Source organism: Pristis pectinata, chromosome 1 (genome assembly GCF_009764475.1).
Source record: "Pristis pectinata isolate sPriPec2 chromosome 1, sPriPec2.1.pri, whole genome shotgun sequence".
NCBI classification, from domain to species: Eukaryota; Metazoa; Chordata; class Chondrichthyes; order Rhinopristiformes; family Pristidae; genus Pristis; species Pristis pectinata.
This window is the reverse complement of record NC_067405.1, coordinates 127,147,824-127,162,239: the sequence shown is the minus strand read 5'-3', so window position 1 is coordinate 127,162,239 and position 14,416 is coordinate 127,147,824. Positions and strand designations below refer to the sequence as shown.

At 41.3% G+C, this 14,416-nt stretch overlaps 1 protein-coding gene across 1 annotated transcript in view; it reads left to right on the top strand.

The window, feature by feature from the left end:
- kcnh5b (potassium voltage-gated channel, subfamily H (eag-related), member 5b) overlaps positions 1 to 14,416 on the top strand; it is a 268,909-nt gene that overhangs the window by 144,103 nt on the left and 110,390 nt on the right. The window contains exon 9 of the mRNA XM_052018025.1: positions 8,076 to 8,328. Coding sequence (XP_051873985.1) covers positions 8,076 to 8,328 — 253 coding nt within the window. The remainder of the gene's footprint in view (positions 1 to 8,075; positions 8,329 to 14,416) is intronic.

Below are 14,416 nucleotides of genomic sequence, written 5' to 3'. Positions count from 1 at the left end.
TGTTTTTTACTATCAATTCTGTAGCATTTATTTTGACATAATTGTGATAAGCTATCAGAAGATAGACATTTATGGGAGTTTATTGACTCCTTGTTGCAAGCAATTTAGGACTACAGTGATGCTCAGAAGATGAGATACTTCATTAAGAGAAAACAATGGGGAAAGGTTAAAGTAAGCAATAGAAGATTACATTACTTAAAAGAGGTGGTAGTGTTTTCAGTAATATTTTTATTATGAATTTTATGGCTGTAATTAATTAGCCTTGATGTTAATGTGATCCCAAGGAGTGAATCTAGCTATGGAAGGTTCTGTGGTATTGACTGTAACTCAAACCCAAATTCCTATTCTTAATAATTCTTAGCACCAGGTTGTCCTTTGGTTTTCTTTAAATTTTTCTTGTACTTTTGTACTTCTTGATGTGAATGGGACCTGGTTAAAGGAAGAATGAGGGAAATATTTTCTTTATTGTTAGTTACTTGCTAGACATTTAAAAGCATTGCAGATACCTTAAAGGAGTGAGCAAAATTATTTTCAGAGATCTTTTCATTGTATTTCTTCAATCAGGACATATTCAACTGTGGGCACATCTTGATTTAAGGAATACAATGAAAAGTAATGTTAAATTTGAGTTTTAAAATTAATTAGTTCAAGAGCCATTTGATCTGATCTTTGGAAACATAATCTAATGAAATTCTGGCTTGTTTCTTATCTAAGTATTTATGCCAAGGCAGTAATATCATCTTGGTTTTCACTTGATTGCACTGCTTTTTGACACAGTTTGCCTGAAATGTCACACTGGAGCAAAGAATTGTGAATTTTTAAGTGCATCTCAAGTCACTATTAATTGTATTTATTTGCAGGCATTTGAAGAAAATACAAATATTAAATTGTGGGTTTTTTTGTACATAAGGACACTTATTGGCACATTTTTTAAAATTTATGAAAATAATATCATTTATTAATAATCTGCCACTCTAAAATAACCAGCAAGTGGTTATCTATATCTTTTAAAGGCCAGTTTTAATAATTTAAACTCAGATTAATCACAGGTGGCTGATTAACAATATGATTGAAAGGCATAATTTTGTTAGATACTTATTTTCAGCTATATATTCGTTAAAAACTACTAAGCTGCTACTCTTACATGTAAGAAGAACTATTTCTTAAAACAATTACTTTTTTTGAAAAGTTACCTTTTAAAATGGTGCCAATTGTACATCTGTTGAAATATGACCGAATTATTCATGAGTGAATCTTCAATGATAATTGATGCTGAATGACCTCTCTGGACCTTCAGGTGAATGGAAACTTGATAAAAAAAACTTCACAAAATAGCCCAAGTTGTTCCCCAATTGATGTTTCTGCACAAATTAGAATCTCAACCACAGAGCTTTGAGGACTCAGATCTGGCATTGACTTAATGGGCTGAATTGCCGCCTTCTGTGCCGTAGTCAAAGTCAAGTTTATTGTCATATGCACAAGTACACGTATGCTCAGGTACAATGAAAAACATACTTGCAGCAGCATCACAGGCACATAGCATCAGAGAAGCAGTATTTACAAGAAAAGCATAAATTAAACATAAATTGTACACAATTTTTACAATAAAGAACACAATTAGAACAAAATAAAACAAAGTCCATTTTAGTGCAAAGTGATCAAAGTAGTCATAGTGTTGCTACACTGAGGTAGTGATTAGGGTTGTGCAGGTTGGTTCAAGAACTGAATGGTTGAAGGGAAGTAGCTGTTCTTAAACCTGGTGATGTGGGACCATAATTCTATGATTGGATTACTCCAAATACTGACTTCAACTTGAGTTAAAGTACCTGTAAAATACACAATAAGGATTGAACCCTGAACCCTTTTCCCAACAAAAATAAATTATTAGAGAACATTGTGGTCTCCACTAAGAGGCAGTGAAATGAATTTTGCTGTTCAGCTGGATTGAAAGGAAAATGGAAACATAGATCATGTTACTAGATGCCTGACAAGATCATATTTCTGTAATAAGGCTTGAACTTTGTATCATTCTTAATGAGGACACTGAAAACAGTCATCATTATTGAGCTGTAAATAAGTCGGCAACTTCTGTCATCAATGCACGTGCAGTTAAATGCTGGAACTCTGGGAATTGCTGACAGAGGAACCATGTTCTGCTGCAGAGTGCACTCTTGCAGACTTCACTGTTTGTCTTAACATCAGAATGACTGTAATGGCATAAACCAAGGCTACTTTTCCACCAATTCCACAGTAAAAAGAGCTGAAAACTAAATTATTCAGGAGTGAGTTTTTAATGGCACAACAGTAAAGCTGAATGACTTTCCTAGAACTGAAAAATTAATTCCACAAGTGTGGAGTCTCATTCCATTTTGTTTCTTTCTACTGTTACACTTTCACCTCTCTCCATTAATTCCATCTACATTCCCCATTCTTATTCCAATTTGTCATAACCATTTAAATATCCTGTTTTTTTCAGTGCAGGTCATAGTCAACATTCTTCAGTCTACCAAGTTGATGTACCTTACAATTTCTTAACTCACTCACTAACACCATAGATTCCACACAGGTTTGATCACGGTGGAAAAGGTAGCAGTTTCAAGGAAATCGATAGCTTTGAAAGCCCAGTGGATGGCTGTGAGTGAGGTGAAAGTCAGGTGTTTTTCCTTTGGCACTGCTGGCAAAACCAATATCAACATGAAAAAATGATTTAATGTAGAATGTATATAATAGTGCATGGTACTTGCAGTGCATACCAACTCCAAAATGCACTGCATTTACTCTGAAAGTACCTCCCAAACCCCTGACCCCTACCTCTAAGAAGCACAAGGGCAGCAAGTGCAGCAGAGCAACATCATCGGCAAGTTCTCCAAGTCACACAACATCCTGACCTTGAAGTACATTGCTGGTTCTTCATCAGCACTGGGTCTGAATCCTGGAACTCACTAATCATCACCAGAAGGATTGCAGTAGTGTGAGAAGGCAGCTCAGGACCACCTGACCACCTTTCCAGGGACAATTAGGAATAAGCAACAAATGATTGCTTTGCCAGCACCACCCAGATCCTGAAAATGGATCAAGAAAAGTTTTAAGCTAGTGGCTTATGGGGCAAAGATTACATTCATTCAATGAAAACTAATGGCTTTTTACTACCTCACCATGTTCCAAAGTGTTTTACAATTAATTAATTTTAAAAGGTAGTTACTTTTGTTATATAGGAAGTTTCAGAGTTTATTCTGTAGGCATAGATTCACACAGACTGCTCGCCTTTCCAGAATCAACAATTTGTACTCTACCGGTCTCTGTAATTTTGAGTACATTTAAGAAAACCCTTTTCCATGCCCCATATACAGTAGCACATATAGCACTAAAGAGAACCATTGTTACTGGTTGTGCCCTGTGTGATGATGCTATTGCAGGCCACATTCTTTCCTCTCTTACTATGTTGTTCTTCACCACGTCTGCTTGGTATGACCCCTAATACACATTTTGCCTGCTATCTAGTACAGGGTTGTTCCCTTTTGTACATCTGGAGGTATTCTTCACACACTCACATACTTTCTTTTCTGTTTGGGAGATAGTTTTTGTGTTTGTGCTCTGATGCCGCTCTTGGTTTGAAATTCCTCTTGGCTAGAAAATTCCTGTCATTTTGTGCACCAACTTATTTCCCAGTAAAAAGTAGAGCTTGCCCATTCAAGTGCAAGTGATTTTGTTTTAAGGCATGATAAGGCTTAATTATTGCTAAACATTATCTTTGCAGTGAATATTTAACTTTGAAAATGAAGCCTCTTTCCTATAATTAGTTTGACACAACATCATGGGCCAAAGGGCCTGTTCTTGTGTTGTACTGTTCTATGTGGATATTGTTCGTGTCGGAAACTTTTTCAGAAAAGTTAACATAAAACATTTATTTTTGCCTCCTCTCTCTCTCTCTCTCTCTCCCTCTCTCCCTCTCTTTCCCCCTCTCTCTCTCTCTTTCTCTGAATCTCTCTGTCTCTCACTGTCTCGCTGTCTATCTGTCTGTCTCTCTCTCCCCCTCTCTCTCTGTCTCTCCCTCTCTTTCCCTCTCTCTCTCTTTCTCTGAATCTCTGTCTCACTGTCTCTCTTTCTGTCTCTCTCTGTCTCTCTCCCTGTCCCTCTCTCTCTCTCTTTGAATCTCATTATTCTTTCCCTCTGCTTATGTGGCTTTCTGTATGACTTGCCATTGATTTAAATATTATAACTTACACTTGTTGGCTGAGACTCTTCATTTATCAGGACTCACCAATCTGACTTGTTAAGGAGAAACTCTGCTACTCACGTATTTTGTTTTGGTCTCATATACCCTATAGGGGACTGGGCACTGTCCTGGATTTCTAATTACCGTAAGTTACAGTCCGGATTCTGAAAACCTGTGGGGAAAATGTAATTTTAAAGAACTGGAAATGCCATCTGCTCAATGCTGAGCCCAAAATCTAGTAAGGTAGTGGGATAAAGAGGTTATTGGTAGGAAAAGAAAATATAGGAAGACTTGCATTTATATGGTGCTTTTCATTTCCCTTTCAGGTCATCCCTAAGTACTTTATGAAGTACTTCAGTCAGTGTCATAAATGGGCTCTAACTTTCCTCTGGGGGTAAAGTTCAGTTAAAAATAGATGTGGCCAAACTAGCGAGCAAGTGACAACATAGCTTACTGTAATTTACTTGATTCAGGACCTTGACCTCATGCTGACATGTAGCTTCATAAAACATCTGTATAAAATTCAAATATGTCATTCTGCCCCAGTTAATTATTACTCCCAGATACACAAATACTTTCCTTTCATTGTTTTCTTCTTGCACTGAACAAGTCAGTGTCCAGTTGGGGATTCTATTTCATATTTCTCTCTTCCACTCCTGAACTATTTCCAGCATCAGGGTTTGGACTTGATGTCAATCCAAAGCCTAACAAAATTAACCAAATCCAGACAAGTATCTAAATTTCATGATTGTCCTTTGAAGCATACCAGAATAAAACATTTTTAGTTCAGATCCCACAAAATATATTCTCCTGAATGACCTGCTGAGCTAAAGCCACTGTTTTCTCCATCCCATGTAATTTCCATCACTATTTTTGTCCAGATTTATTGAGGCACCACCTGATTTATTGATCCTTTCTCTTATTTTCTAATCCCTGTAGCAGATTTTCCTTAGAAGATTAGATGTCCAGAATTTGGTAAAACAACAATTAGTCTTGGTAATGGTGACTATAAAAATGCACCTGGATTATCCTTACAACACAAAAGAAGGCCATTTTGGCCCATTGAGTCTATGTTCACACAACAAACCTGTTCCCACTAATTTTAAATTTAAATTTTATTTACAGCGTGGTAACAGGCCCTTCCGGCCCAATGAGTCCACGCTGCCCATTTTAAACCCCCAAATTAACCTACTCGTATGTCTTTAGAATGTGGGAGGAAACCGGAGCACCCGGAGGAAACCCACGCAGACACGGGAGAACGCACAAACTCCTTACAGACAGCGACGGGAATCGAACCCCGATCGCTGGAGCTGTAATAGCATTGCGCTAACCGCTACGCTATCGTGCCGCCTTCCCCATAACCTATTCTTCCCACATTCTCAACTGCCCCTAGATTCTACCATACACACTCGGGACAATTTAGGGTGACCAATGAACCTACCAACCAGTCTTTGGGATGTGGGAGGAAAGTGGAGCACCTGGAGAAAACCCATGCAGTCACAGGGAGAATGTGCAAACTCGGTGCAGACAGCTCTGGAGGTCAGGAATGAATTTGGGTTGGCAGCAATGTGGGCAGATCTACTATTTGTGCCACCCACATGTACTCCAGTGGAGGAAATCTGCCAAACCTACCCAGTCTGGCCCATGTGTGTTTCCAGACCCACCTCATGGGTTCACACTTAAATGCTCTTGGAAATGATCAAGCAAGCAACTGGGTTGTAGTGGCTTACCACTAGCTTCTCAATTGAAAATGGGGTAGTAAATGTCCAGATCCTGGGAAAAAGGAGTAAGCTTAAATTAAATTAATTCCCTCAGAACCTTACATAGAACATAGAACGTTACAGCACAGTGCAGGCCCTTCAGCCCACAATGTTGTGCCGGCATTTTATTCTGCTCTAAGATCTATCTAACCCTTCCCTCCCACATACTCCCCCATTTCTTTATCATTCATGTGTTTATCTAAGAGTCTCTTAAATGTCCCTAATGTATCTGCCCCCACAACTTCTGCCAGCAGTGTGTTCCATGCACCCACCACTCTCTGTGTAAAAAACTTACCTCTGACATCCCCCTTATACCTTCCTCCAATCACCTTAAAATTATGTCTCCTCGTGTTAGCCATCGTCGCACTGGGAAAGTGTCTCTGACTGTCCCCTTGATCTATGCCTCTTATCATCTTGTACACCTTTATCAAGTCGCCACTCATCCTTGTTCTCTCCAAAGAGAAAAGCCCTAGCTCACTCAACCTATCCTCATAAGGCATGCTCTCCAATCCAGGCAGCATCCTGGTAAATCTCCTCTGCACTCTCTCTAAAGCTTCCACATCCTTCCTATAATGAGGCGACCAGCAATGAACACAATACTCCAAGTGTAGTCTAACCAGATTTCTATAGAGCTGCAACATTACCTCGCAGCTCTTGAACTCAATACCCCGACTAATGAAGGCCAACACACCATATGTCTTCTTAACAACCCTATTGACCTGCGCGGCAACCTTGAGGGATCATTACTGCTCTTGAATCCTTGCCGTAGATTCTTGTAGATGCAGTTCCCCTTAGACGTAGTGCAACTTACAGCAGCTTCCTCACTCTGATGTAAAGCAGGCAACCCAAATGATGAAGTAGCCTGCTTCTGGCCACCAAACAACTATGAGTATTGGATACTGCTCTGCCACCTGCAGCAATATGCTCCCTGAAACAAACATAAAATAAAAGAATCCAATAAGAAAATGACAATAAAACTTGAAAGGATGGCAAAAATAGAATGTTCTCATGAGGTTCATGCAATTCCAAAAATAATAGTAGTTCATTTTAAGAACTAGTAACATAATTTCTTATGAATTTTGAAAGCAGCTCCCTTATCGAATGCTTGTCTATAATTTATTCATTTCTGAGTAAGTCTGCAGTAATTTTAGTCAATACTTAATATTCAGAAAATATTAAAACTGACAGCCCCTTCAGCAAATAGAAAAACAATGTTTTTAGCTTTCACTGTAGGACAAAAATAAGTGGCTGCAGAAGATTGCAGGATTTTTCGAGCTGAAGATTGCAGGTAGTTTTCAGTGGGGATCTGGTGGTTAAGCACTGTAACTTGTATGTGTTTAAGTACCTGATCTATCAGCTGGAGACCGCTCGAGTGAGGGTTATGGAGGAATAGGGCAACTTGAACAGCAGCTTCCTCAATTTTCCTTTTAACAGACGAACACAAGAAAATAGAAGTGGAAATAGACCACCTGGCTCCTCAAGCCTGGCCTGCCATTCAGTCCAATCATGGCTGATCTGTTTCAGCTCTCAACTCCCCTTCTGTGCCAGTTCCATATTGCCCTCAATTCCCTGATCCTCCAAAGATTTCTCTACCTTCTCTTTAATTACTTCTGTTTTCCAGCCTCCACCACCCTCTGGGGTAGTGAATTCTAAAAATCCACTTTGCTCTGTGAGAAGAAATTCCTACGCACCTTAGTTTTAAATGACCACCCCCTTATCTTAGCTCCGTTCCCCACACTCGAGACACGTCAATATGTGGTCATCAGAAGTAGCTGCCTATTTAGTTTCCCATCTTCATTTCGTTTGTTAAACAGCTTTGAAACATATAATAGAGGTCGCTGCAGAGACATGAATGGAAAACATTATACAGGCTTCTCATTTAAAGATGGCATGGCTTCTAAAACTTGGACCAAAGTTCTTACATAATTATGCTAAGCAGAATTTCTATCCAGCAACCCTGCATTCCAGCAACATGGTGTATACTCACTACCATTAGAACATAAAAACCTCTGATATACACTTCCTTCCAAGATTTCAATAGAATTGTGCAGTCAAGCATACTGTATAAGATTAAATTTCTTTTTTTAATATTACTACAGGTCCTTGCAATATGCCCCAAAGACATGAGAGCTGACATCTGTGTGCATCTGAACCGAAAGGTGTTTAATGAGCATCCAGCTTTTCGCCTTGCCAGTGATGGCTGTCTTCGAGCACTGGCTGTGGAGTTCCAAACAATACACTGCGCTCCTGGTGACCTAATCTATCATGCAGGAGAAAGCGTTGATGCACTCTGCTTTGTCGTCTCTGGATCACTGGAGGTTATTCAGGATGATGAAGTTGTCGCTATTCTAGGTACAATTTCTTTACTGGGTCATTATTAATATAAACTGTGAGGGTTCTGAAAAGAATACTGAAAAAGGGAAGAGAAATAAAGGACTGCAGATGCTGGAATCTAGATGAAAAACACGGTGATGCTGGAGCAACTCAGCAGGCCAGGCAGTATCCGTGGAAAAAAGCAGGCGGTCAATGTTTCAGGTCAGGATCCTTCTTCAGGATTGAAGATAGGAAAAGGGGAAGCCCAATATATATAGGAGGGAAAATCAGAGCAGTGATAGGTGAACAAAAGAGGGGAGGCGGGGTGGGCACAAGGTGGTGATAGGTAGATGCACCACCTATATAGGTAGTGTAGGTAGATAGGTAGATAGGTAGTACCAGATAGGTAGATAGGTTGATAGTGATAGGCAGGTGTGGGGGAAGAGGGGAGAGAAGATCCACTGGGGGATGGGTCAAAGGTAAGGAGAGAGAGGAAAAAAAGGGTACAAAAAAGGCTAGGAATGGGAAGAAGAGAAGAAGCATGGTGGGGGGAGGGGGTGTGGGGAAAGGGGGTGGGGATTACCTGAAGCTGGAGAATTCAATGCTCAAAGGGAATTCAATGAAAAAGGGTTTTTGCAAAAATCTTCAAATTTGGACTCCGTAGCAAGTCGTGTAATTTGATGGTCACATCTTTATGAAGTAAATGATGCATGATTTTCTTTTTTGGCTCATCAAAGGTTTGCAGCCTTTTCTACCAGTTGACTTTGGTTTGTAAAGTAATCAAAGTTAACACTGATTTGTATGGGATTGAATTCAAAGCATCTTACGATCACAATCCATTATCCTCTCCCCATGTCGCCCGTATATATTTCATGAACATGACACTCTGTGATTGTGTTTTAAGTGAAGAGAATTTATTTTTCCTTTCATACTTATTTACGATGGGATACGAATCATCGGTTCTATATTCTGTGTCCTACTTTAATTTAGTAACTGATCTTTTTAAAGTTATTCCACTGTTATTCATAATTGGTGCCCATTGCACTGATGACTTCTCCTTCATTTGACTATCAATTTATTTTAATAGTATCATCGAATTGTTATAGCACAGAAGAAGGTCATTTGGCTCATCATGTGCAGGCTAGCTCCCAGTAGAACACTCCTGTTATTCCCATTACTCTACTCTTCCCCATAACCTGCGAGTGATTTTCTCCCAACTGCCCATCCAAAGAACTTTAGAAGGCACTGATTTATTTTGTTTCCACCAACCTTACAGATAATGAATTCCAGATCTTAATTAAATTTCTTGAAAGAAAAACTTTTCCTCACTCCCCCTTTTGCCCAAAATTTTAAATCTGTGTCCCCAGTCCTTTAACCATTCGCTAATAGGAACAGTAGGACTTTATTTATCTAAAGCAGTCACATACATCTCCATCACTTCTCCTCTCAAAGTTTGATCCTCCAAGGTGAGTGTCACCAGCTTCTCTAATCAGACTTTATGCTGAAATAAATTACTAATCAAAAACCAGTTATAATGTGTAAAGGAATAATTGATATCTATAACTTTCACCTGTATTCAGCAAGATAGGAGGAAGGCAGGCCAGTACATTAAGGAATTGGTCCTATTACAAGTTATCAAGTTAACTAATTCAGTCTTGCAACTGTGAAATATTGGAACCACTTCAGCCAAGATTACATGCTTAGAAATTTGTTCCTAGCTGTCAGTGTTAGATCTGCCTCGCAAATTCATTCCACTGAAGTCAACGACATTGCAGAGGCTCAATGAAATGCGCTTACATGATGGATACATTTTGCACTACTGACTAGGGGTGAATTTTTGGACAATGGTTATTTCAAGAGGGCCTTTTACGTCATGAAGGCATTTCCCAGTGCTGTTCCAGAGGTTTCCAACTAGCTGAGCAAGGTATGGGGACTCAAATGTGGATTTGGATCAGAGAAAAGCAACTCAAAACTAATTCCAATTTATCATGGATTGGGATCAATGAATGTCAGATCAAATTCATCAGTGTGTATTTCCTGAAAATGTACAATGCATCTGGACCTCAATGGTTGCCCATAACCTATAGTCTAACAATTGGATTTTGCCTTTCTTGTAGGGAAAAACATGTTGAGAATAGCACTGATGCCCAATGAGTACCCCTAGAAATTTCCTAAAAATATAATAAAAAATAGCAGTAAGGTGGTTTGGCCCTGGGGTCTTGCACTAAAACAGGATCTGTATGCTTAAAGCCAGAACCTCACCCAACAGCACAGTTACAAACACTCAGCTGCTCAGCTGTCAGAGGAGGGAGTCAACCCTTAATGGCAAACTCCTCTTGATAGCCAGACAGTAGCAAGATGCTTTATGACTTCCATACAGGAGAGAGGGGTTGCAGGAGATAGGGAAGAGCACCGCGAGTCCTGGTGATGAAAAGAGGCCAGGAAGGAGAAGCTGTGTACCTGGGACCGTGTGACCCACCAGAGCTGCCATTTGAAGTGCGTGACAGGGGGTTGCTAAAGCAACTTGTGGAAGGGGTGAGAATCCCCGCACCACGGAACAATGTCAGAAGAAATGTCAAGGTATGCTCTTGACCAGCAGAAACACAGATCTTACATTCTGACACACACATGCATGCACGCATGCACGCACACACACATACACACACACACACACACTTCACATAGACATGCACACATACACACACACACACTCCACACAGACATGCAGACACACACACACCATGCAGATATGCAGACACAAACAAACGCACACACAAACGCACACATGGACACAGACACAGACACACACACACGCTCCATGTAGACACACACACACACACACACACACACACACACACACACACACACACACACACACCACAAAATATCCGCATACATGCACACATGCACGAACACTGAACCCATCCTCTCTCCGCCATTGGCACTTTACCCCCTCCACCACCCATACAGAGGTCAAGCTTCCAAAACTGGCAAAATGAAAGGGTCATTCCCCCATTCACCTCCCCCATTTAGGAACACACAGAGGAACAGGAGGGAGACCGCCACATGGGAGTGGTACCATCTTGGACCTCATGGCAGAGGGCCCACCAAGCCTCGAAGCAGCTCCACAGCAAGCATGATCCACAGTCTGTCAGATATGTTCACTGACAATACTTCATTGTGATCTCTATATCCTCTTTGATTCACCAGTTGATATCTCTACTGCCATCTGTGGCACTGTATCACCATCAAGAAGTTTTGGCCACTGCTTACAACTGCAATCATTTTCTGTTCTGCCTTCGCAGGGTAGTGGAAGATGCCCCCAGTTTCCTCATTCCAAGAAGAGGAGGAGATGGGGTGGGAATAGCAGGGAGCTTGCTGGAGTGAGAGGAGGAGGAGGTGGTGATGATAATAGTGCAGACAATGACCAAGATACATGACTGCACCAGACACCCCACAGCACTGCCAGGGATGAACAGAATAGGTTAGAGAGATACATGTCACAAAGGCATACACAGAACAATAGTAGGCAGCAGTCTGGCACCAGGCATAGGGAATCTGTGCAGGATTTGGCACAAGGAGGGTCATGTACTGCCCTGGAGAGCTACGGTGAAGACTGTGATTGGGATATTTCCAGGACAATGTTGTTGCAGATGTGCAGCAGTTTGTGAGCTGTCAGGCCTGCCTCACTGATGCAAGAGAAGTCCAGGAGGTATGGACAAGTCCACTTCTTAATCTCTTGCAGGAGATGATGCTGAAGTTATGTATATATTTTCACTGGGCGCTGGCAATGATTCTGACAGAGAGCCCATACTGATTCACATGATGGAAGCCACACAAAGTCTTTTACTTCTATACAGTCTCAACCTGAGTGAACTTAAAATCTAGTCTCTGCAAAAGGGAGCCACTTGAAACTCTAATGGGACATTAAAGTGCCACAAGGGATTAGTTTATTGAGCAGAGAGATGTCATTCAAGAGCAGACTCTTAGATGTGCATACGAGGAGCTCAAATTCTTGAAGATTATAGGGATGCTACAAGGAAGCAGCCAAGAGTTCTCCACAAGCAGAGAGATGCTTTACAACAGTCAATCACTCTGCTACAGAAGTTGAGAAATAGCAGGTGGGAACTGGTGTCTCTTCTGCAGGAGCAGAGACATTCCTCTTTCCCAGTCCTACCTCCTACTGCTCTTCATGATGAGAAGAGTCCTGCTCTGATAGTGCAGAGAGCTGACTCCAGGAAGAATGAAGGCAGCAGGTACAAGAGTCCTGTGATTGGGGGTCTGTCAGCCGGGTTAGCACCGGGTGTGGAGGTGAAGTGTCTCAGTACCAGAAGATCGATGCACCAATTTTTAACCAGACCCCCAAGAGGTCACTTGGTCCGTAGGGTCAGGCCATTGATGCCCCCTCAAGGTGGCACAGCCTCTCAAACACCACCCTCACTCATGGCCCACAGCCAGCCATCCCAGACTGCTCCTTCTATTAGCTTCGGGCAGCAGTCTGAAGTGGCCCATCTTGGGTAGCAGCTTCCTGTGGGAAGGATTATCAAGGATATCTGTACAGACTCATAGGAAGAGGAGCAGCCTCCCAGCACCCAGACTATGACACTGTATCATGGAACTAGGACCCCAAAACCTACATACAAGGTAGTGAAATAGGAAAGATGTTCGAGTGTGTAAAAATATTGAAAAATATTAGATTTTCAATGCTTATGTTATTTCATTGATTTCCCGTTATAAATGACTCCAAGCATAGCATGATTGAAATGTGCCCCCATTTAGGGCAAGTAACAACCTTCATTGTCCAGACCCTGCTGAGGGCAGCCACTGGCTTCACTGCAGCCCCTACAGTGCCTCAGCTGGACAGGATGCTATTGGGCTGCTGCCAGTGGAATAGAGGGAGCACAAAAAAGTTCCTTCACCCAAAGTGTGATGGTAAACTACTGGAAGGGGTGGTCAAGATAGAGATTCTCATCATGTTTAAAAGGCACTTGGAATGTGCGTGTGAGCTGCCATAACCAGCAAGACCAATAGCTGGAAGGTAGGATAAGGATGGATAACACTTCGACAGACAATGGGCCAAATGTCCTCCCTCTGTTCTAGTCTTTGGAACTCACAAAACCTCAGCCAAACCAATTCAAATTCAAACCAAAATGTCAAACATTTCACATAATAATTTGCTGAGGTAGACACTATGTCTCTGTTCAAACTGCATCAATACGCCTCAGTATAGATTGCATTTATAAATCCTTAAAAAACACTATTCATTCCTGTTCACCAAGTGGGCTCCAAACATGATTCTCAGGTAGGTGAAGAAAAGTTTCCTCTTCAATATTTTTAAACTTAAATAAGAAGATATACGAGGGCCTGTAAACAGAGGTGGCCAAAGCAAACTGGCAAATTAGATTAAGGGACTGGACAGTCAAGATGCAGTGGCAAATGTTTAAACCAGTCTTTCAGCACACAAAGAATGGAGGCATACCAATGAGAAGGGAAAAAATACAAAAGAAGTCAAACCAGGGTTGGACTTTCACAATGCATGGTAAGGCCTTGGGAAGTTTTGTAGAACAGAGGGACCTAGGTGTACAAGTACCTAGTTCTCTGAAAGTGGTGCAACAGGTAGACAGGGTGGTGAATAAGGTGTTTGGCACGCTGGCCTTCATCAGTCAGGGCACTGAGTATTAGAGTTGGAACGTTATGTTGCAGTTGTACAAGACATTGGTGAGACTGCATTTGGAGTATTATGTACAGTTTTGGTCACCCTATTATAGGACTGATGTCAGTAAGCTGGAAAGAGTGCAAAGAGGATTTATGAGAATATTGCCAGGACTCAAGGGCCTGAGTTATAGGGAGAGATTGGGCAGGCTAGGACTTTATTCCTTGGAGCATAGGAGAATGAGGGGTGACCTTATAGAGGTGTATAAGATCATGAGGGACATAGGTAGGGTGAATGCACAGTCGTTTTTTCCCAGGGAAAGGGAACCAACAACTAGAGGGCATAGGTTTAAGGTGAGAGGGGAAAGATTTAAAAGGAACCCGAGGGGCAACTTCTTCACACAAAAGGTGGTGTGTATATGGAACAAGCTGCCAGGGAAGTGATTGAGGCAGGTACAATAACAACATTTAAAAG